This window comes from Pteronotus mesoamericanus, unplaced genomic scaffold (genome assembly GCF_021234165.1).
Source record: "Pteronotus mesoamericanus isolate MK-2021 breed Mesoamerican mustached bat unplaced genomic scaffold, CSHL_Meso_final contig_164, whole genome shotgun sequence".
NCBI lineage: Eukaryota > Metazoa > Chordata > Mammalia > Chiroptera > Mormoopidae > Pteronotus > Pteronotus mesoamericanus.
This window is the reverse complement of record NW_026555065.1, coordinates 14,912,757-14,936,072: the sequence shown is the minus strand read 5'-3', so window position 1 is coordinate 14,936,072 and position 23,316 is coordinate 14,912,757. Positions and strand designations below refer to the sequence as shown.

General features: G+C 40.9%; 1 protein-coding gene across 2 annotated transcripts in view; it reads left to right on the top strand.

Annotated features, from left to right (window-relative positions):
• TMOD2 (tropomodulin 2) overlaps positions 1 to 17,321 on the top strand; it is a 50,611-nt gene extending 33,290 nt beyond the window's left edge. Inside the window, exons 8-10 of one of the 2 annotated variants that reach the window (XM_054565426.1) lie at positions 5,296 to 5,439; positions 13,134 to 13,272; positions 15,181 to 17,321. In XM_054565426.1, coding sequence (XP_054421401.1) covers positions 5,296 to 5,439; positions 13,134 to 13,272; positions 15,181 to 15,215 — 318 coding nt within the window. In that variant the 3' untranslated portion in view covers positions 15,216 to 17,321. Of the gene's footprint in view, positions 1 to 5,295; positions 5,440 to 13,127; positions 13,273 to 15,180 lie in introns of both variants that reach the window. The other variant, XM_054565425.1, reaches the window with a different exon arrangement.
• Positions 17,322 to 23,316: the final 5,995 nt, after the last annotated feature.

The following is a 23,316-nucleotide window of genomic DNA, read 5'->3' as shown; positions in this document are numbered from 1 at the left end:
TAGTTTATAATCCATTGTCAATACTATTAGTAAACAATCTAAACTACTCTAGGTTAAAAAGATAACCTTCTAAGTGAACTAAATACATTCCAAATATAATACTCTCTTTGATACTGTTTTTAATGCAACAACTGTGTTGAATGCATACCGTGCAACAAGCACACCATACAATTATGAGGAAGAGCTGCTGTCCTTCCAGGTGTGAAGGGAAAAGCCCCTTTGGGCTTTATGCCAAGATGGCCCCGCTCTTACCTGGGTGCCCCTAGATGATTCCCCCTGAAGCTATTCCATGGTCAAATAAGTTGAAAATTGATTCATTACCCCATAGATAACAGAGATCTTCAGACTGTGTTTAAGAGCTTCAAGACACTATTCTAGGTAAGGTTCAAAAACTGATTCAATGAGGCACTTGAGGGTTCACTATAAACGTAGACGAACTAAGTGCATCACATTTTCCCCATTTTACAGGTGAGGCAACTGAGGTTCAGAGAGGTTGAGTAACAACTTAGATCACACAGCATGCAGTCAGGCAGGAAGTGAATTTAAGTGATCTGTAATCAAGTTTAGTTCACCATCTGCCAAGTACTTCCGTATAACCACATCTATAAAAGCGAATATTAACAGAACTTGCCCTCACTGAATGCCAATGCCCAAATAGGTCAAAAACGCTCTTATTATTCACAAGGATGCCCCAGAAAAATCAAGGGTTTAGTCCAGCACTGTCCAATAGAAATAGAATAACAGCCACAAATGTAAGCCACATGTATAATTTAAAATTTTCTAGTACCACATTAAAAAAAAAGCAATAGATGAAATTAATTTTAATAATATATTTTATTTAAACCAATATATTAAAAATGTTATTTCAAAATATAAGTTGAAAAGATGAGGTATTTTACTTTATTGTTTTCATATATATCTTTGAAATTCAGTGTGTGCTTTACATTTACAGTACGTCTCCATTCAGACAACCATTTTTCAAGGGTTCTGTAGCCACGTGTGTCTGGTGGCTCCCATCCGGATGACACAGGTTTAGACAGTGCAGAAAACTGCATTCACATGCAGTACTGTGAAGTACAGAAAACAAAACTGTTACTGTGGCACAGGGGACCTGGCCCTGAGTGGGTCTACCTAGGGCCAGCCCGGTGGTGTGTGGGGTCTTGACTTAGTGTGGGAAAGATTTCACAACAGGAGTCCAGGTGACTATGAGGGTATGTTTATTAAAGCTGGGGATAGTGAAACAAGGAAGGACCTAGGGTAGAAGAAGCAACAAGAGAGCTTAGGTGGGGCCGCCTTAGTTCACTGGGAAGTCAGAGAAAAGAGGGCCTTGAGGACAGGTTTGGGGGGTTAGCCTGGGGCAAGCTGCCAGCTGACCATTGCTCCCCTGGCCGCAAGTCTTGAGGTCCCCTAGGGTTTGGGAGATGCGGGCCTGTGCGGGGGAAAAAGTAGGAGAAGAAGAAGGGAAAGGGAATGGCATGGGCCACTCCCCGGAGAGAGAGCACGCTCTGGGTCCTTTGTCCTGAGGCTTTTCTCTCCCTCCTGCATCTCAGGGGAGGTCTCAGGGAAAGTTTCAGCTGAGAATGCCTCGGTGCTCCAGGTGTGCTCGTTCCAGGTTGTAGTCTCCACTCATTGGTCAGTGGCGGGGCTGGGGTTGTTAGGCAATGCAGCTGGTCCTGGCATTGTCAGCTTGGTTTGCTGCTTTTCTGGGTCTGGGGCTGAAGTATAGCTGAGGCCTAGATGTTATCTGTAGGGAGGTGGACTTCTGTATCTGGCTGTAAATTGCTTGGCCATTGTGTTCAGCTGTCTCAGTTGCCCTATTCCACTTGCCAAGGAATGTTCCTAGCTTCTTACTATCCTGCCTCAAAACCTTCTCTTGAAAAATGTATGTTTACTCTAATTATTTCTGTAACATTTAAGAAATCTAGTCTTTGTTTTACTAATGTTATCATCCCCAGCATATGTAATAGATACTCAAATATTTGCTGAACTGAAATGAACTTGGGCCTACAGCCCAGGTTATGTTTGGCTGGGTCTCCCTTGTTTTGTTCAGTATGAGAAAAGTGTTTTCTCAAGTTTAAAAGAAGTTGGCAAGATCTGGCTGCTTGCCAGGAAGCCCTGAAACTTTTTTATAAAGGCGTAATTGCTCTGACATTTTGTTATTCTAATACTGAAAGTAAATCCCAAAGTTTGAAGAGTCCACAAGGAAAGGCCTGATGCATTCCTTTCTGGTGCTTTAATTAAAATGTGTACATTTAATTCTAATTAAAGACCTAATGCTGACTAAATGCACTTTAACTTACATGGTATACACAATAAGGACAGTCCAAATCTTTGAACTTTCTCTGTAGTTCAAGCAACTGCTTGACTAATACACAGGATTATTCTTCTAGTCCAGTGGTTCTCAACTCAGGGCAGCGTTGCCCTCTAGGGGACATTTGGCAGTGTCTGGAGATATTTTTGGCTCTCGTTACTGGGAGGGGTACTATTGACATTTAGTGGGTCTCAGAGACTGCTAAACCTCCTACACCCCACAACAAAGAATTCCCTGCCTCGAATGTCAATAGCGCAGAGCCTGAGAAACCCAAGTTGGAGTCCTTCTCCTTTCTCCTTCTTGTTTTCTTCCACCATAAAAACAATTTAAAGAGCTTAGAAGTTCTTGTTCATTCCCCAGAGCAATCACTGTCAGTTTGGTTTTCATTCTTCCAGTTGTTGTCTTTATGACTTTAATTAAAGTGTCTGTCAATCCTGGCTGAATATTAGTCATCTGGAGAGCTTTTCAAAAATGCAGCTATTCAGGCCACCAGATTCCAATTTAATTCCTCTGGGGTGGGGCCCAAGCATTGGCATATTTGTTAGGCTTCCAGGTCATTCTAATAAACAGGATAGAAAAACACTAATATACATACATTTTTATTTTTATTTATCATCTTAGATAATTTTTGATCCTCCATTAGAAAAGATGAAGGCATTTCTGAACTCACTTTACCTTCCATTCCTCCTTCCTCTTCTATCACCAAATTTTATTCTATTATTTTCACACATTTGAGCGTTATCTATTTTGTCATTTTTATGTTACTTATATAAAATAACATAATTTAAAACTTATCCGGAATTTAAAACTTATCATTAGCACTTACAATTATCAGCCATGTTTTAAAAAATATATCTATATAGCAGTACCTCAGTAATCATCATTAATGCGTCCCAAAACTCACGAGTGCCAAACGTACAAGTAGCACGCAAGCAGTGACTGCTGAAGCATTTCCTCTTGCGGGGCAGCATCATGACTCATACAAGTTTCAGTAAGTGTGACGAGCTCTGAGCAAGCACCAAGTGCCGAAACATTTTTTTCTCATCAAAATGTGACAAGTACTGGGTTTGACGAGGTCTAAAGCTGACGAGACCAAGTTATGACTGCCCAGTTATTCCGTGATCCCAAGGGCCTTGGAATAGAGTGACCAACATTAATCTGATTTTTCTTTCCGTATGACTTATTTTTTTCTTGCTAGAAATTTTTAGGTCTCTCTTCCCTTGGAATTCTGAAATTTCACTTGTATGTGTCCACTTAGTCTTTTTTTATTTATTCTTCTGAGCCTCAGTGGGTTCTTTCAGATAAAGACTTGTAGCTTTCTTCAACTCTGGGAAATTTTTCCCCATTACTTTATAGTTTCTTCCATTCTGTTGTCTTTTTTGTTGTTGTCCTTGTAAAACTCATATTGGAGGAATGCTGACCTTCTCTTAACATTTCCTAATATTAATATCTCATAACACTTCTCTCATTCATGATGTTGGTTTTCCTAACATGTCCAGCCATCACAGGTTGCCCGTTCTTATTTCTGAATGGAGAACAAGTTTGATTTGTGTAAACCAGGATCACCTCCTGTCAAATTGTGTAGCTCTCGTTCACCATATGGCAGGCAATGTATTTTATTAATTAATTATTGATTCCTCCCTCCTCCTCAAATATCAGCTCCCTGGGATAGGAATTTTTGTTTTCTTTATGTTGGAACATAGTAGAAGACCAATAAATAGCTTTTTTTAAATTTTATTTTGTGGATGAATGAATGGATGGATGAATAAGTGCTTTTGTAAGCAGGCAGGTGAATTGACTGGCAACCTTCTCTGTAGTGAATATATGAGGAGCTGGCAGGCAGCCGGAGGTCTCCTACAATTGCAATTAGGAGGGCTTCACTCTTCAGGAATAGATTTCACTCTAATTCATTTCTGGGCAATAGCTGTCCCGTCCCCCGCCCCCACTGCCATTCATCCACACTGTATCCAGAGATGGCCTGGAAGTGTCTCAGTTTCTGCACTGCTTCTCTCTCAGGTCCTAGTGCCCCCACTAGAGGCTCTTCCTGGGAGATTTTTCAGCAACAGATGTGTGAGCAAGGTACTCTTTTTAGGGGAAGCCACAGGGAGAGATGATGTGCTCTCCACCTGCTCTAGTTGTTCCATCTGTTCCTAAGATGGTTCTGGAACAAAATGTCCCAGTCAGAACTTACTCTGGCACTTTAGGCAGCTTTGTGTTGATTTCTCCACCAGTCTGTTTTCTGTATTTTAGCAATTCTTCAAGATAATGGCCCTTTTTTTTTGTTTCCTGGCACTGTGAGAGTGTCAGTCGCTTAAAAAATTTTATCTTTTCCTCATGAAGTGTAAAACTGGAAGCAAGGGGAGCAAGCAGGTGTACATGTGCAGTCCGCGGCCTTGAACTGGTTTGCCACCCTGAGTGAGAGCTTTGTTCCAAAGTTATATTTGAGGAATTCTGATTTCTGGATGACCTGAAATAATATGACTAAATCAGTAGTGCCTAAATGCTAGCCAGTGGTAAAGTTTTTTTTTAATCTATTCATACTGTAAGACCAAAATTAAATAATTCTGAAATTATGTCCTTTGCACATATTTCTTAATGTTAAAATGCCTTTTCTCAAAAAAAAAATTGATAATGGTAACAGACAGTAGTGATTTTTTTAAATGTCCTTACTTAACAAAGTTGGTAATTCTATGTCGTATCTTTTTCTTTTCCTTTTCTTCTTTTTTTGTTTTGCAGATATGTGAAATTCATAAATCTAAACTATTTATGAATTTGTTCATAAGTTCAGGCTGCTGGACTAAACAATTTTTTCAGTTGTAAAGTATTTGTTACGTGGAAGTTAAAGTATGATTTAATTGAGGTTTTAAGTACTGTAAAAAAAATTTAATTTGGGGTGTAGAATTCAGGAAATAAATCTTTAGAAACCCTAATGGTTTTTTTCTTTTTTTTCCTTTTTCTTTTTCTTTTTTCTTTTGCCCAATAAGGCTTTTGCAGATATGCTGAAAGTAAACAAGACCTTGAAAAGTCTAAACATAGAATCCAATTTTATAACTGGAACTGGGATCCTGGCCCTGGTAGAGGCACTAAGAGAAAATGACACCTTGACGGAAATCAAGATTGACAACCAGGTGAGCTGGCTCACAGGGCACATGTGAAAGGAACGCCCTAATGGGGTGATGTCAAAGACAAAGCTCCATCACTTGATCTGATGTTCTGGCTTTCCTGTAAATTATAACAGCTGCTGGCCTGCGGGGTAAGTGGGAGAAAGCATGTTAATAATTAAGCAGTGCACAGTGGGGCAGCCTGAGACATAAAGAGCCAGAGGGCCCCCAGCCCTGGGCCAGTCAGGCACTTGAGTAGAAGGAGGGAAGGTGAGGGCAGAGGTGTGACAGCTGCCTTGTTCGGCCATCATCACCGCTGCCTCTTAGCAGGAATCATCAGTTTATTCCTGTCCCAGCCTTGCTGTTGCCTGTCACTGGGATTATGGCTACAAGGACAAAGTAGGGTGGCCACTCCCAGAGACAGAATTCTTGTCCCTGGATGGAGGTTGCCAGAGCTTAGAGAAAGAGCACACCAGGCTGTTGCAGTCTGGTGCTGGCCACAGAGACCATTTAAAGGAATTCGGGCTCTAGAAGATGGTCTGGCTTAGCACTGCATCAGGCCTCGCACACACTGCAGTCACAGCCTCTGTTGCTACATTTCTCGAGTTCCCGTCAGCAGCCAAAGCAAGCTGCTTTTCCCTGGAGCTACCACTTCCTGTCCCCCGAAGACCTCTCTTTTCCAGCATCAGCCTGCAGTGCCTCTGGAGTTGTTCTGCTGGCTTCAGCTGGCTCCTGCCCACTGACAGCAAGTCTCAGTTCTCAGCATGACGCTGTACTCTGCCCCTTTGGCTACAGGGAAGTGTCCGCAGTGGGAGTTAGTGAATCTGAGGGATCTAGACACTGTATAGTGGGAAGAAAGGGCCCTGGAATGGAACTAAAAGAGGAGACAGCAGGGAGACCTGCGTTGTGAGCATTCTCCTGTGCGTTAGTGGGAGGGACAGTGGGGAAAGTGACTATTGAGAATGTCCCCTAATGTCTGGGGACATTCCTGGGGAGTTTCCTGGTCTAGACCCTCCAAGATCTGATAAAGCCTGAGGGTTCTACCCAGGACTTTTGCCTAAGCCTGGAGACCCAAAACAGGCCCCATGGACAGCTCTACTCTCCCTTTCTGCTAACAAGGACAAGGGGACTGTTCAGTCTCTGCACTCCCCGCAAGGCTTGTTGCCAGGGGAGCAGGGGAACCCCACCAGGAGACAGGCAGCCTTCCTCCCCCTCGCCAGAAGGGATGAATCACCAAAACAGCCTTCCAAATGCAGGGACATGGAGGGGGGCACAGGGGGATGACCGTACATATTCAGGGGAAGCTTGATGCTCTGTATCTGGGTATGGGTCCAGCTGCTAGTAAACTAAGAAAGAGCCCTCAGGGAGTGGGAGAGCAGGAAAACAAGCTAGAGAAAAATATGAAAAGGAAAGAAGTGTTGGTTCAAGGATACTTACCGAAGATTAAGATCAGGCTCTTAATCTATTGAGGGCTCTTAGTAAATATTCTCAGGAGACCTAAGACAGAGGCGGACACTTTATTCCAAAGTGTATTTAAGTTTTTGTGTTGGTTTAGGCCGTGGTGAAACCTCACATCTGAAATAATGTTCCAGATACTCTATTCCTAGTTCCTTGTAAAATGCTATCTAGTTAGGGTTGCCAGAAAAAAATACAGTTAAATTTGAATTTGAGATAAGCAACAATTAATTTTTTGTATACATATGTCCCATGAAATACTTGGGACATACGTATACTGAAAAATTATTTGGTATTTATTGAAATTCAAATTAAACTGGGTGTCCTATGTTTTTATTTGCTAAACCTGTCACCCTTATAACCTAGTGAATAGGCTGAAATCCTGAAAAGTAGAATAGAGCAGCTTTTTATAATGTATGTGAAGAACACTCTGACATACAAAGTTTCTCTTAAATGCCCTCCAAAGCATAAACCTCATCACTTCCTCAGTGATCTAGGAAAGGCTTTGTGTAATTTTTCAAACTTTATTTATTTAATTATATGTTACTGGTTATGCTATTACAGTTGTCCTGATTTTTCCCCCTTGCCCCCTCCTCTCAGCACCTCCCACTCCCTCAGGCAGTCCCCGCGCCATTGTCCATGTCCCTGGGTCCTGCCTGTAAGTTCTTCGGCTGCTCCATTTCCTGTACTGTACTTCCCATAGCTATTCTGTAACTACCTATTTGTATTTCTTAATCCCCTCACCTCTTCCTCCCCCACCCATTGCCTTCCACCCTTTTAATCCACACCTCTTCCCCTGCACCCATTCCCCGACACACCCTCCCAACTGGCAACCGTCAAAACCGCTCTCTGTATCCATGATTTTGTCTCTGTTCATCTTGTTTGCTCAGCTTATTTTTCAGATTCAGTTGTTGATAGATTTGTATATTTTGTCATTTTATTGTTCATAGTTTTGATCTTCTTCTTTTTCTTAAGTAAATCCCTCTAATATTTCATATAATAATGATTTGGTGATGATGAAAAACTCCTTTAGTTTTTTCTTGTCTGGGAAGCTCTTTATCTGCCCTTTGATTCTAAATGATATTTTCGCTGGGTGGAGCAGTTGTGGCTGTAGGTCCCTGCTTTTCATGACTTTGCATATTTCTTGCCAATCCCCTGTAGCCTGCAAAGTTTCTTTTGAAAAATCAACTGACAGCTTATGGGAGCTCTCCCATAGGTAACTAACATCTCTTGCTGCTTTTAAGATTCTTTAACTTTTGGCATTTTAATTATGATGTGTCTTGGAGTGGGCCTCTTTGCATCCATTTGTTTGGGACCCTCTGTGCTTCCCGGACTTGCAGGTGTATTTCCTTCACCAAATTAGGAAAATTTTCTGTGATTATTTTTTCCAAATGGATTTCCAATTTCTTGTTCTTTCTATTCTCCTTCTGGCACCCCTATGATGTGAATGTTGGACCTCTTGAAGTTGTCCCAGAGGCTGTTTAAACTGTCCTCATTTTTTTTGGATTCTTATTTCTTCTTGTTCTGATTGTTTTTTGCTTCTTTATGTTTCATATCACTGATTTGATTCTCAGCTTCATCCACTCTGCTGTTGTTTCCCTGTAAATTGTTCTTTATTTCAATTAGTGTATCCTTTGTTTCTGACTGGATCTTTTTTATGCTGTTGAGGTCCTCACTAAGTTCCTTGAGCATCCTTATAACGAATGTTTTGAACTCTGGATCTGATAGATTGCTTTTCTCCATTTCATTTTGTTCTTTTTCTGTAATTTCGATCTATTCTTTCATTTGGGCCATGTTTCTTTGTCTCCTTGTTTTGGCAGCCTCCCTGTGTTTGTTTCTATGTATTAGGTAGAGCTGCTTTGACTCCGTGTCTTGGTAGTGTGGCCTAATGAAATGAGTGTCCTAAAGGGTCCAGTAGCACAGCCTCCCCTATCACCCAAGCTGGGTAACTCGAGGTGAGCCCTTCTTGTGGGCTGAGTACAACCTCCTCTTGTAGTTGAACCTTGGTTGCTCTTGGCAGATCAATGGAAGGGATTTACCCAGGCCAGTCAGCTGCAAGGACTGACTGTGGCCACTGATCACCAACCTTTGCCCTCCGTGGAGGATCAGCCATGCAAGAGCAACGTGGTGGCTCTCCAGTGTGGCCTGTAGCTGTCTTCTGGGTGGACTGGTCCTGGATTTTCCTGGGTGGTGCAGGCCAAAGTCAGCCCCCAACTGTGTTTTGCCTGGGGCCACCCTGCCTGAGCTATAAAGGAATCTGAGATGACTGCTACTTGTGCTGGGCTTGGAGATTTCCAGGTGAAGCCAAGCTGTGAATCTAGGCTGGCTGCTGCTAGTGCTGGGCCTGGGGTCAATGAGGTCAGCTGTTGCTTGTTTTAGAGGATTTGGGGTATTGTGCAGCATTAGCAAAGACCAGCCATTAAATGGAAAAGCTGCTTGGGTGGGCCTGTCAGTTGGGTGGGGTGGAATCTCTGGGGATCTTCAAGACAGATCAAACCGTGTTAGCCAGGTTTTGATAGACTCTTAGACACAGCACCAGTCTGTTGGCTCTTTGGTGGGAGAGCCCAGAAAAGGGACAATGGCCTCTACACACCTTGATGCCAAACAGTTCACTTTCTCCCTGTTTACCACTGGTGCCTTTCAAGCTGCTACCCCAGTGTTGGAGCTCAGAGGGAATGAATCTGAATATGTGAGTGTATGTGTGAGTTCTTTAAGAGGAACTGTTTGGGGCTCTAGAATTTTCTTCCACCAACTCAATCCCTGCTAGTTTTTCCAGCCAGAAGTTGTGGGGACTTATCTTCCTGACACTGGTACCCTGAGCTGGGGGGCCTGATGTGGTGCTGGAGCTCCTCACTCCCAAGATATCCCTCCTGAATTTTTATCCACCACACCGGGGTGAGGGAACCGCGTGTTCCACATCCGCACCCCTCCTAATTCCATAGTTGTCAGGCTTCCATTCAACTCGATTTTGATGGTTCTGAGTGATGGTTGTTCTGTATTTTAGTAGTAACTTTGATGTGGTTGTGCGAAGAGGCAAGCCATGTTTGCCTATGCTGCCATTTTGACCGGAAGACCTAATTTTCAACTTTAATCCCCCAATATCCCTCTGAAATGACATTCTTTACCAATAATGAGAAAGGGAATTAAGTTCTAGAACTGGAAAATTCTTTGCTTTCTTCTAAGAATGAGGAAATTCAGAGTCGATATTGATTTCCACCCACAGTTTTGTTCATTGACTCATAGCCTGTTAGAAGTAAATCTCAGTTTCCTTATGTGTCTAATGAAGAATTTGAAATAAACTAATCTCTAAGACAGTTTCCTCAGGCAGGGCCAGCAGCTGAGACCTATTTGGTACTATCGCAGCAGACACCTGCACCAGAATGAAGGCCTGCTGAGAACCTGCCCCTGCCTGGGCTCCGGGTGAACATGTAAGGACTTAACCAGGTGCCCTGTGAGAAGAACAAGTGGTGATCATATTCGTAACGAAATAAATTTGAGTAGGGAAAAGAGGTTATTTAAAGAAAACAGAAGGTTATCTTAAGAAGTGTATGCACAAGCTTCTGTTTCTTTTTCCTTTGTATTTAGCAGCTTAAAAAAGTGAAACAGACTATCCCAATTGTCAGAAATTTTGGTGCCCCTTTGGTGCCCTGGGTTTATACAGCACAAAAGACCTCAAATCAAAAAAAGAGAAAAATGATTCAGGCTGAGAAAGAAAGATGCCCTGTGTTACATTACTTTATCTCCCTCTATTATATGCCACCCTCCCAATTTAATTTTCTTCAGCTTCTTTATATCACCATCATCCCGCCATCCTCCAAATTACCCAAGTGCAGGACTCCAAGTAAAGAGACTCTTCAGTCATCCCTCTCAGTCAGTGTACCATGAGCTCCTGCTGCCATTGGATAGAACCCCTTTGCCCAGACCGGTGGCATAAACCACGACTCTGGCAGCCCCAACCTTAGCTTGGGTCTCAATCCCTAATACAGTCCCACTGTTTGAAAGTGTGTCATGATTTAAAGTTGCTCATGAAGCTGTGAGGTCAGTATCTCTTTCTTTTTTGCTGCTTCTCCCTCCCATAGACTCACATTGCTTAGAACGCTAATCTCTACGCTGTGCATTCCCAAAACTGTTTTCTTACTGCAAGTACCACATTGTGTTGATATTTTGGTAAGACACTCATTTGACAGGTTGTTGGATGAAAAGGAAGATGAAAAGCAAAGAGTTAAACCTTAGAACTTGCCTAGGACATGAAGCTTTCTCCATAAACTTTTCTCCTTTATCTACTCCATACTTAAATTTTGTGAATGTAAAAGGTATACATATTTTAAAATATAAAGCAATCCAGTTGCATGATACTGGCACAGAAATAGACTGGCAATGTAATAGAGTCCAGAACCACTCAACTTTTCCATGAGAATATTGCAGCAAAGTGTTATTTCAAATCATGGAGGGAAAAAATTAAGTAAAAGGTGGTAGGGAAACTTGCTAGCATTTTGGAACAAAATAAAGTTTGTGCTCTATTTTAATTCTTACACTAAAATTAATTTCAGATGAAATCAAGATTTAACTATTAAAATATGCAAAACCATAAAACAAGTTGAAAATATCAGAGAGACTTTCTAAACATGACATAATATCTAGATTGATAAATTTGACCATATGAAAGGGAAATAAAGTTCTTTATAGTAATAAAAAAAAAAGACAAACTGAGCAAAGTATTTTCAGCAAATCTGACAAAGGGCTAATTTCCTAATATATAAGAAATTTACAAATCAATTAAAAAAAATACAGGGACTGTAACCTGGGAAAAAAATGGGCAAATGACAGAGATGAGTGATTTCCAAAAAAAGAAACAGAGATGCATGAGGAAATTAATTGTTCTTATTGATAATTTGAGAAGAGCAAATTAAAGCGATTAAACATATACAAGTGAAATACAAGTTTCACCTATTGTATTGACAAAGATGAAAGATTGGTAATATACCATGTTGGTTAGGGTAGGGGAAGCAGTAACTCTCAAACACTATTAGCAGGAGTAAAAATTGTCATAACCTTTGAGGGTAAATTGGTAATATATCAAAATTAAAGCATGCTTACTTTTGGAACCAGCTCAAATTTGCCTTCCAGACACACTGGCAGACATGCGCCAGGACATACTACTGTGTATTCAAGGGAAGATGCCTGCGGCATTGTTTGGAATAGAAGAAATGGAAGGCAGTGTAACAGTCATTAGGACCTGGCTACGTAAATTATGATTCATTACTATAATGGAATGCTCTGCTGCTGTTGGATGAGGTAAACGTATATTTACCTCCATGAAAAGATATTATTAATGTTAAATGAAAAATAAAAACGTTTCAGAACAATATGCTAGTAGAACCCCGTCTGTGAAAAAAGCGCAGACGTACATGAGATTACACAGACATGTGAAGGCACAGAAAGTGTTTAAAAGACCACCTACTATATGCTAAACTGGCTTTCTCTGTGGGGAGTGGGAATATAGGGAAAGGGAGCTTTTATATTTTGTATATGTTTTTGTTTTTTTCTAAACAAACCTGTACTTTTTACTTAAAAGTATTTAATGTATATATTAAGGAAAAATATACTAATGTCCTTTAAATTTAATTTTAAATTCTTATTTTTACATGTCACCACTTTAAAAATTCTACTTTTAATGTTTGTATTATTCTGTGTTTCAACTTAAAAGACAAACAAAAGACTTATTTTCAGAAACATAAAAAACTTGGGGATTTTTCTGTAGCACAATAACCCCTTTGGTGTTTGAGAATTCACCTGGCTGGGGTTCAAACCACAATAAAGCCTCCTGAGGATCTCCAAGTAAGACTGTCCCGAGAGAGAATGGCCCATTGATTGATGATCTTTAATTATTTTTGGATATGGATCCCAGAATAAAAAATTCATTAATTGTATCGATGGCTGTAAGACAGTTTCGCTACTTTAAAACACCTGTTTAAACTACAGATACTGGGGGTAAGTTGCAGACACCAAATACTAGTTTTGCTTTAATTTTACATCTGGAATCATCTTTTCCTTCCTAAATAATTGGCTTAATCTTCTATTTCTATTTCTATTGGATTTTGCTTCTAGGCAAGGGGCAAAGGAGTGCATAGGAGAAAATATCGCAAGAGACTTTGCCCATTCGGTTGGAGGTTTCTGCCCCTTCACTTACCTACCCCTCCCAAGTAACTGTTTCCTCTCTCTTCTTGTCATCCTATGTATGTATCTGCACCTGCCACCAGAGACAGCAGTTGGGAACAGCTGTAGAGATGGAAATTGCCCAGATGCTCGAGGAGAATTCAAGGATCCTCAAATTTGGATATCAGTTTACCAAGCAAGGGCCACGAACAAGGGTGGCAGCTGCCATCACAAAGAATAATGACCTGGGTAATGCAGCCATAATACGTGCTGTTAGCAAGTAGAAAAGCATGACGATCGTTCATTTCTCCACTTCAGATATAACATCCCTCCCTTCCGTGGGCCGTTCGTGCTAGCCCTTCATCAAAAGCACGCTATTCCATGGTCATCGGAAGCCCCATCTTCACAGTGTTTAAGTTTTATTGTAGTGTTCTCTCAAGAACTGTGTGTTCTGTTTTGCAGACAGCCTTGATTTTTGCTTAGTTTCCTTTACGTATTTGCTTCTCCTTTACTTACTTAATACCTGTAATCACCCTCTGTTGTTATCTACACCAGTAGAAGGATGGGCACAATGACATGGAAATTCCCTTTCCATTTCACTTATGTTTGCGTCCTAACTGTGCCCTATACTTGGGTTGAAATACGGTTATGTCTGATACTTTGGTAATTTACACATGGAATGAATTAATGGAACTATGATATGAAGGTAAACTCAGAGATGGCTTTTTCAGTTGGCTTCCCCTTCATCTTTCCTGCCATCCACTCTTTGCTGAGAACCTGTGGCATTTCTTCTGTTAGAATGAGGTGGGGCATGTCCTAGTCAACCCCAGTACAGCAGAATGGGACAGATGGGGAAGGCTTGATCTGGAGACGTCCCAGCCACCTGAAGCAGCATGGCAAAAAGACATCCAGGTGTAGACAGTCCACTTGGCAAGCAGTCAGCCAACAGCAGGTTTCAGTCCCCAGTCTGAGGTTCAGGGACAGAATGTCAGAACTTAGACCTGGGGACTGGGCACACTCTTCCACCCGTATAGTGCTGGCTGTGGGGAGGACTCAGATAGTGGGCAAGACAGAAGCTTAAGATAGAAGGGGGCAGATGAAGGTTGGTGTCCAGTTCCCTGCCCGCACATGCTTAGCCGAGACCCTGAGGCCCAGCCAAAGTACAGTGTGTGGGCATCGGGTGGCCGGCCAGGCATGTGGCAGTTCTTGCCTTCAGGGTGCAGAGGGTGAGGCTGAGGAAGAGTCCTAGCAAACAGATCTTTGGGGAAGGGTGGAGGCAACAGTCAGAAGGTGTCTAGGAAAAGCGAGGGGGTCCACAGCTGAACAACACGGAGACCAAAGGAAAACAGGCACAACAAGAGGTTTGAAGTAAACAGAGAGGTGATCCTGAGCCCAGGAGCAGGAGCTGTGGGCGACCCCTTTGGCTGAATTATCTGCAGCCTTGGGAGGAGTAGGCTGGGCCATTTAAAGAGAGTTGGGGCAGAACCACCGCCAGGGCATCATTTTTTTCCAAATTGAGGAAGCCTTCCTCCCACCCACCAGAAGAGCCGGCAGGTGGGGAAGCGGAAGGTGGGAGAACCGGGTTGCAGAAACGGGAACGGGCAGCCAGGCAACTTCTAATCTCAGCCTGCTGGCCATCTGAGTCGCGCCTTCCCCGGAGGTTAATTCTTGGGAGGCTTTATTTAAAACACGTTTAGAAATTTTGATCTCCCAGTAGCAGACCCTCTTGGTCTTCCAGCTGTAATCAGAATTAATAGATTGTGAGTGTGCCATCCTGGGGCATTAGTCAAAGTCAGTTGGTGATTGAGTTGCACAGAACCTGAGAAGATGGGCTGTGGATAAATGACCAAGAGATTATTTAGAAGTTCACTACATTGTGGATCTCCTCTGGACCCTCTTGATAGGAATGGGAAAGTTATAACATTCAAATTCTGAACTACCAGACATAGGTTTATTTAAATGTAAATCTCACAAGACACTTATTCTATCATTGGAAATGATAGAATAATCCAGTGGATAGTGGAATTTTGAAATTTCAGATAACTGTACCTTCAAGTGTGTGGGATTGTTACTCTCTGTAATTAATGTTGTTTATCTGAAATTTAAGGAGTATTCCTTCGCCTTGTTTTTTTTAACCTTTATTTCTTTTTTACCTAGTTCGTAAAAAGCGAGTTGAAGGAGACCGAAGGTAAATTTCTACAAGAGGTGACGTTTTTACCACGGCAGCCATTTAAAAACGAACAAAAACTCTTCTCCTTCCCCATCGGGACTATTTTATCAAAGGTTCACTTTCGTTAACCACACAACTAATAATTTAATTGTATTCTTTTTTAGCACTCCTTATTTATCTTGAATTTTTTAATATATACAGTCGTTTTATTTGCTCATGGGCACTCTGGCAAGTTGCACCAGTGGACATACACAGATCTTTAGTGGATGACAACAATCGAAAATAACCACTTTCATATTGGGTTGTCTTGCTTTGTTGTATACCCTTTTTTTTTTAACCATTGAAAGGAATTTAGTATTATCAGTATGTTTGTAACTGTGATTATGATAGAAGCCTATCTCTGTTTACATGCATGGCTTTGAGTTAGGCTAAGTACATCAGAAGTATTCTGCTGACCACATAAGAAGTTAGTATTGCCAATCTTTCACTGGATGAGAAAATGTGACCCGACTTAGCGTAAGTTCTCTCATAGTTCCAGAAATATGCACATGCGCCCACTGCTCAGAGATCAGTGGTGTCATCTTCATAAAAACAAGACAGCATTATGATACTTTAACACAGCCTTATTGAATAAGTAAATAAAATGATTATTAGCCCACAAATACAGTGTCCATCCGGACTCAACGCGTAGCAAAATGAACTGGCACAACTACCTTTACTGATTTTTTAACATAAATTCAATCTTTAACATGACTCTCTGATGAATAACTTTTCACAAAGCTGTTTTAAAGTTTTCCAGACACGATGGTTTATTTTTAAGTTTTAGTAAGAGGGAGGTTTTTATAACAGTACACACCCAAATAGAACAATAATAATTGCACCTTAATTAAGGTTGTCTGATAACACACGACTGCATTACTTTAGCAAATTTTAGAAGCACTTACTGCTTTTTCTCTGGTGTAGCAAGATCACAGGATGAAGTGTGAACATTCAAGTTAATTATACAGATTTTTGTCTACGTGGCATGATCCATCCAGACACTTGCAAACGTCAGGAAAACGTGAATTATCACTTACCCAGATGTTTGTCCTCTCAAGAACATAAGCTGTGAAAGCACAACTGAGATGATTGCATGACAGGAAGCATTAATCTGCCAACGCAGCAGTGCAACCTGTAATGCTGAACTAAGGGAACAGGTCTTTGATAACTTAGTGCCCAAGGCTGTAACTGGTGGCACTCTGACAAGTAGCTTACTCCCTTCTCCCCTCCCTTCCTTCCAGCTCATACTCTTTTTTTCTCCTCTCTGTAATTTGAGCCTTGTTAAGGTTGGCATTCCTTGTGCTGGTAACACCTGGAGCTAAAGAGGTTGCTGGTTCTGGCAGAACGTGGGTCCAGTCCAGGATTTGTTTAATAATTGAGCGTTCCTGAGTTGCTTGAGAGCAGTAAAAATCAGTCAGTGTAAAATAATTCATGTATTATTCTAGTTAGTTTGTAAAGCACATGAAAACCTTTTAGGATAGATAGGCTTTATGAAATTAGACATTTACCTCTATTTTAAATACATCTGTAGCTCTAAAATCCTTTGAAACATCTCATTTTCTTGAGAACATTTTACATTTTTTTGAGGGACTAATGAGCAGAACATGTTGACATTTTTAGAACCCTAAAAAGTCTAGTTTTTACTACATCTCCCTAACAAAAGAAAGAAAGAAAGAAAGAAAGAAAGTGCAGTAAATATTATTTAATGGTTTTCAGTCTGATTTTTTCCTTCCCTCTTACTTAGGTGTGGAATATTGGAGCCAACTTATACAGGCTTACTGAGTATTAAATTTTCAAGAATTTTGCAAACTGTTAAACATAGCCATTTTTAAAAATTAAATGACATGCACTTAGAATTAAATAAGTTATATTAAAAACAAAAGTAGCGCTCAATACATTTTGCTATTTTCTAGGCTCTTAAAAGTATTTGCATCTTTTGTGTCTGTGTGGCAGACATACTATGTAATGGTTTGTGAGTTACATCTCTTCTGAACTCAAAAGTCAGTACTTCTTGCTGGTAGTTTGGAATTGGCCATGGTGGGAATATTTATACCAAGGAAATTAGCAAATATTAGAAATCAGAGTTATTAAAAATTATAAATTTATAATAGCAAATATTATAAATTACGTTGCTGGTTTATAAACATTCATCAGCAATGTATACAATTTTTTTTTTTTTTTTTTTTTGGTATACATGTTTTGGTACCATGTTGCCAAAGGGAAAAACATTTCTGTGTCTTTGTGCTATCATTTTAGATTCATTGCAGGTATATCTGAGTGCTGAGTCCCTGGCATGCCCCTTCAAGTAAGACTTTTTCCTTTCTTTTCTCCCTCACTTGCTTTCTTACCTTCACCCCTAAGAAATCTTGGATTCTACAGAGTGTCTCCTGCAGCCCAAGGTGCTATAGACTAGGGGCTAAAGCAGTTTCTGACCAACCCTGGCAGAAAGCAAGAAAAAAAATCAGAATTTGATAGTAACTGTGCTGCAGTTGTTGATAGTATTAAAGCAAGGTAATGGTGTATTATCAAAATTGGGCACTATTTTAGCTTGTAAAAGGTTGGGCCACATGTAATAGAGTCTATGAAATCAAATATTTATTACCATTTTTATCTTAATATTACCTACATTTTAAAAGTAGCTTGAAAGGTGACATTTTCATGAGTATTCACATATTAAAGATAACAGAAAATACACTTACATTTTTGGGAGCCTATAAATCATTTAATTAGCTTAGGACTTCATCTCTCCATCTGCCCAAAATGTGCAAGTACATTCAAGAAGCTCTTTCATGATCAAGAGATGACTTACCCCTTACCCTCTATCATGGTGGTGCATAATGTATATAAAATATTTTTATATGTATGCGTTTTGCCAAATACTATGTTGAGATATTTGGCAACATCTGGACAGCCGATTGAAGGGAGATGATCTCTCCTCAGACCACCTCCTTCCCTCGCGTAGACTTGTACAGGCCCACCTTAAATGCATCATCACTTGCCTGGACCTGCAGACTCATATCACGTGACTCCTAAAAGACGGCTTTTAGGAGACAAATTCCAGAAGTCTGGAGATCATATCATTAGGTAGCACTGCATCTGCCCATCTTATGGACATGTGTCATGGAAATCAGCAGCAACAACATGATTAAATCTCTTCCTTTCATCTTGGTAGGGCCTAATATAAAAATGTATGTATGCGTGTGTTACCAAATGTCTAAATATCTAACTAGGTATTTGGCTACATCTGGACAACTGATTGAAGGGAGATGCTCTCCCCCCAGCTCCTTGTTCCTTGTCCTTTTTAGAGTTGCTGCCGGCCCAGGTTAATATGAACTTACTTCCTGGACTTTTAAGTCATGAACCACCCAATTTTACTGCATGTATAGACAATAACCTTAGGGAATAAATATTAGAAACCTTGAAATCATTTCATTGTTTCAGGACCAAATCTCTCGATATGCCTAAAGTGATTAGGTAGGAGCTCTTTCATCTTTATCAATGAGATTCAGCCCCTTCCATCTATGCAGGGTATACTATACAAGCTTATATAAGTATTTTGTACATAAAGATCACCAGATACTGCAAGAAGCTCTCTGGCTAAAATCGGACAACTGATTGAAGGGAGATGCCGTCTCCCAGTCCCTCTTCCCTTCCCCCTCTCAGCCTTGCTACAGGCCTAGGTTAGACAAGAATCACTAACGTGGCGGTAGGGGGGTGGGGGGGGGGCCACGTGCAGCTCACCCATCTGAGAGCGCACAGTTCATTGTACAATGAAAGCCCATCTCCATTTCAAAATTCAGACATCCCACATACCTGTGTTCCTCAAAACAATTTCCCGAAGGGGAGGCCGGCACACCAGATCAAAACAGCAGCAGCTTCTCGTCCAGACAGAAACGTGGTCCCTGGCAGGACACCAGCATTAAGGAAGTCAGTGTGCCCTGAATAGCCGCCATGAGAACGCTTCAGAAACGCAAACTCAAAACCTGGTGTTCAGGGAGCATCAGCATGGTTTAAATGTAAGATGGACCTTTAAACTCACAAAAGAGTTGGCAGAGATTGCCTTTTTTCATGGGTATGATGTAGTTAGCCCTCTCCTAGGCACTGTGAAGGAGGCAGGAAGTACAAGAACTCTAGATTGATATAATTGGATATGTGTTTCTTGGGCTTTGAAGGTAGAGTGCCTGTTTGCAAAGTGGATGCCATCTTTAGTGCAAGTATTTATAGCACCAACAAAAACGGGCAGGGTAGTAAGTTGTGAATACTGGGCTCTGTGCTATGGTACCTGCACTCAGTGGAACTGTCTCAGGAATCAGGTTTTAAGTCATGATCCTGAAGCTTCCTTCCTCTCAACACTAATGATGCAGTAATAGCTACTTTCATTTTAATGAGCAGAGAACCGGGATGAAATGTTTTAGCTCTGCCTTCCGGTAGCAGTTTTTCCTTATTGCTCTTCATTTCAAGCCTCCCCATCACATACTGTACCATCTTCAAAACTAAAGGGCTGAGACACATGCAAAGAGAAGGTGTGAGAATGCTGGAAGCATCAGGCTGAGCCCTCTGGATGAAAACCACGTGGCAAGCCCCTCTCCCTCAACAAGCTAGGGAAAAGTACCCAGAACCCAGGATGGATTGTTTCTTGCTACCAACTCTGGATTAGATTGGATTTCGTTTCATGGTTCAGGAGTTGGGGTAGAGTGGAGAGGCTGAGTGAGGTGGAGAACGAAGATGGAAATTGAAGGTTTTAATTTGCGTAATGGCAGGAGTAAGCTCTGCTCAGCTTACCTCTTTCCTGTCTGCTGATAACATCAGTGACTGAATATTCAGTAGGTGGATGGAGGTGGAGTTCCAGGGTCTAAATTTGGAAACTGCCTCTGGGTACAGTTCTAGAAAGACTGTACTTGTACCAGAGGTTATCCCAGTTTTGTGATGCATCATTGGCTTGGGGGAGGATGAAGGAGACTAGACATTTCTCTGGTATTGTCCATGGTAGTCATTGTGAGCACACTGGTTTTGCTAGTCAGTATGGTGGACGGGCACCATACTAACAGATCAGAGAATGACTCCTAATCCCATCACCAACACTTAGGTGTATGATTATGGGCAATTGATTTAATTGCCTGCCAATTACAGACTATACAGGGAGGAGAGCACTGGATTTGGAGTCAAGAAACCTGGACACTTGGCTCCACACTTTCTTAGCAGGATGACTTTGCGGCAAGGCACTTAGTCTCTCAAGTCTAAGGTTCTTCAGCTATGTTATAATGGGAATACTATCTTCACTAACTACCTCACAGAGTTGTGGTGAGAACACAAAATGATAGTGGGATGAAAATACTGCACTGCAAAGGACTATACAAAAGTGGGAGATCATTTTTATTATCTCTTCACTAATGTTTTCCACTGCCTCTTGAATCTGTTTTATTTTCTTCTGACCAACAATTACATCTTCCACTTTTGGGGGGGGCGGGAGGGGGAGGATGGCGAATAGAAGCATGAGTATGATGTAGGGGGCTGGAATTACTTTATTTTTCACACAGACATGGGACAGGTGGTTGATGGGGCAGTGGGTTATATCCCAGTGATGTGTGTGGTAGGGCATTCTGAGTCACTGACCGTTCCTTGGGACATGGTCGGGACCCTTGCCAGGAGCCTAAGGCTGGACACAAGGGGGAAGGAAACAGCGATTTGAGGGGAGGGTCAGGGCACTGCTGCCCTCCTGTCAGCCCTGTCGCCACTCAGGGTAAGACAGGCTGTGGCCTGAAGTGTGACTAGAGGGCTAGGAGAAAAGACTGTCCTTAGGGCTCCAGCAGCTGTGCGACAGGCTGAGCTCTCAATGTGAAGTATTACTTGTGGTATCCGCTCTCCTGCGCAGCAGCTGCCCGTGATCACCAGCAGCAACCTGAGCCCCTGCTCTGTACTACTTTCTGCCGAGGGAGATCTTGAAAACATGGCCGCACAGGGCTTTTTTTCATAAGCACTTGGAGACAATGATTAGCTCATCAATCTTTGTACCTTCAGTAGAATCGAGTAAGGTGCCTTGTACACAATAGGTGCTTAATAAATGTTGGAATTGAATTGTCCTCCAGCTCCAAAAAATAATGATGATGATGATGCTGCATTTGCCACTATGTGGTATTTTTAAAAAACAATACTGATTGGGCTATCGGCTGTGTGTGACTTTGGGCAACACTTTCATCTATTGTGTCTTCATTTCATCTGGAGAATGAAGTGAGTGGGTTAGATGCTCTCTGAGGTCCCTTCCAAATGGTCTCCCACTATACAAAGTATTGTATAATGATCTCTTACTATACAAAATACTATACAAAAGTGGGAGGTCATTTTTATTATCTCTTCACTAATGTTCTCCACTGCCTCTTGAATCTGTTTTATTTTCTTCTGACCAGCAATTATATCTTCCACATTTTTTTTTAAGTATGGCAAATAGAAGCATGAGTATGATGTAGGGGGCTGGAATTACTTTATTTTTCACACAGACATGGGACAGGTGGTTGATGGGGCAGTGGGTTATATCCCAGTGATATGTGTGGTAGGGCATTCTCCTGAGTCACTGACCGTTCCTTGGGACAGGGTCAGGACCCTTTACAGTCCTGTGATTTTAAAATATCTCCTTTGCAGTTTCATCCATCTTCAGAAGGCTTTTTTCAGAGGATCAGGTCCGAACTTCCCACAAACAGTGTCTGTTCATCTTCAGCAGTTGTTACTGTCTTCAGCATAGTTCTTGAGAAACAGCCTTTTCTGAAATGATATTTTAAAATATATAATTTTTTCTCCTCAGAATTGGTGGTGGAAAAGGGGAAATGCAAAGAAGGAAACTGAGCACAATAAACAGCATGTTTTCCATAGGTTTTTATCTAAAGAGAGAGAGAGAGAGAGAGTGTGTGTGTGTGTGTGTGTGAGTGAGAGAGACAGAGACAGAGAGAGAGAGTGTGTGTGTTTCTGAGAACATATTGATTGGATAATTGAGAAGCCAATCAGAAGTATATGTGCAATTGAGAGAAGCTGGCCCAGGATTAAAAATTCCCCATGGATAATCTACATGTGGATAGATGGGAATTGGCCATATGAGGAAAAGAAATGGAAGAAAATGTACATTTTAAGAAATTTTATTTTAATAGCAAACGTTGCCAGTGACAATCTTTAGTTAAGAAAGTGTTCTAACAAAATTTTTCTCTCTTCCACTGTTTTTTTCCCCAAAAAATACAACTCCACATGGAATATTTATATTTAATTAAGCCTTTATCTTAATTCTGTTTCCTCTATTCAAGAGAAACAAATAAGCATTTTTCATTGCATTTTAAAATGTAAAATACTTGCATGCCACCAATCTAATACTTTACCAGTTTAGATGCTGTAATGTGTGACTTAAGTGTACCTGTATTATTTTGTAAACGTTTGAAACCTATATTGGCAACATTTATTTGGCTAAGCAGTTACTGAAAAATCTACAGTTTCATTTTTTTATTTTGAAACTTTTCAAAGGTAGACTTTTATTATACTTGTTAAGGAATTAATGACTAATTTACTTTTTAAATGTGAAATTGAACATTGTGAGGGAATTAAATGTGTGCTAAAGCAAAACGCATGAAGCGTGGAAAACCTTCACCCTGATCCCTGTTGGCACAGGTGGGTGCAATGTTTGACCCTTTGGAATTAGCCAGCCAGACTTAATGCTAAAGTAAATGTGTACTGTTGTATTTAATCAAGATTTTTTGCTTTGAAATATATAATCTATTCATTTGTGTCTGAAATGAAATTTCTGAGTGAAAATGTGTATAGAACATTAGGAATAAATAAACTTTTAAAATGAAAGTAAAGACTGATTTAATCTAGTTAATTTTTGTCTCTTTAGAAATAAGTCATTGGCACCATGTTAGATGACTCCATTTGTAGAATGAAAGAACTATAAAGTGCCCTTGTCATGAAGTTAAGGAATAGACAGACAACTGGAAGTAGCCAGAGGGAGCAATGAGAGCTTATTATTAAAACAAAAATGTACACATTTAGTTAAACAGCTAAAATGTATCAGAATAAATAACATTTTATTTATTTGATAAATAACAGAT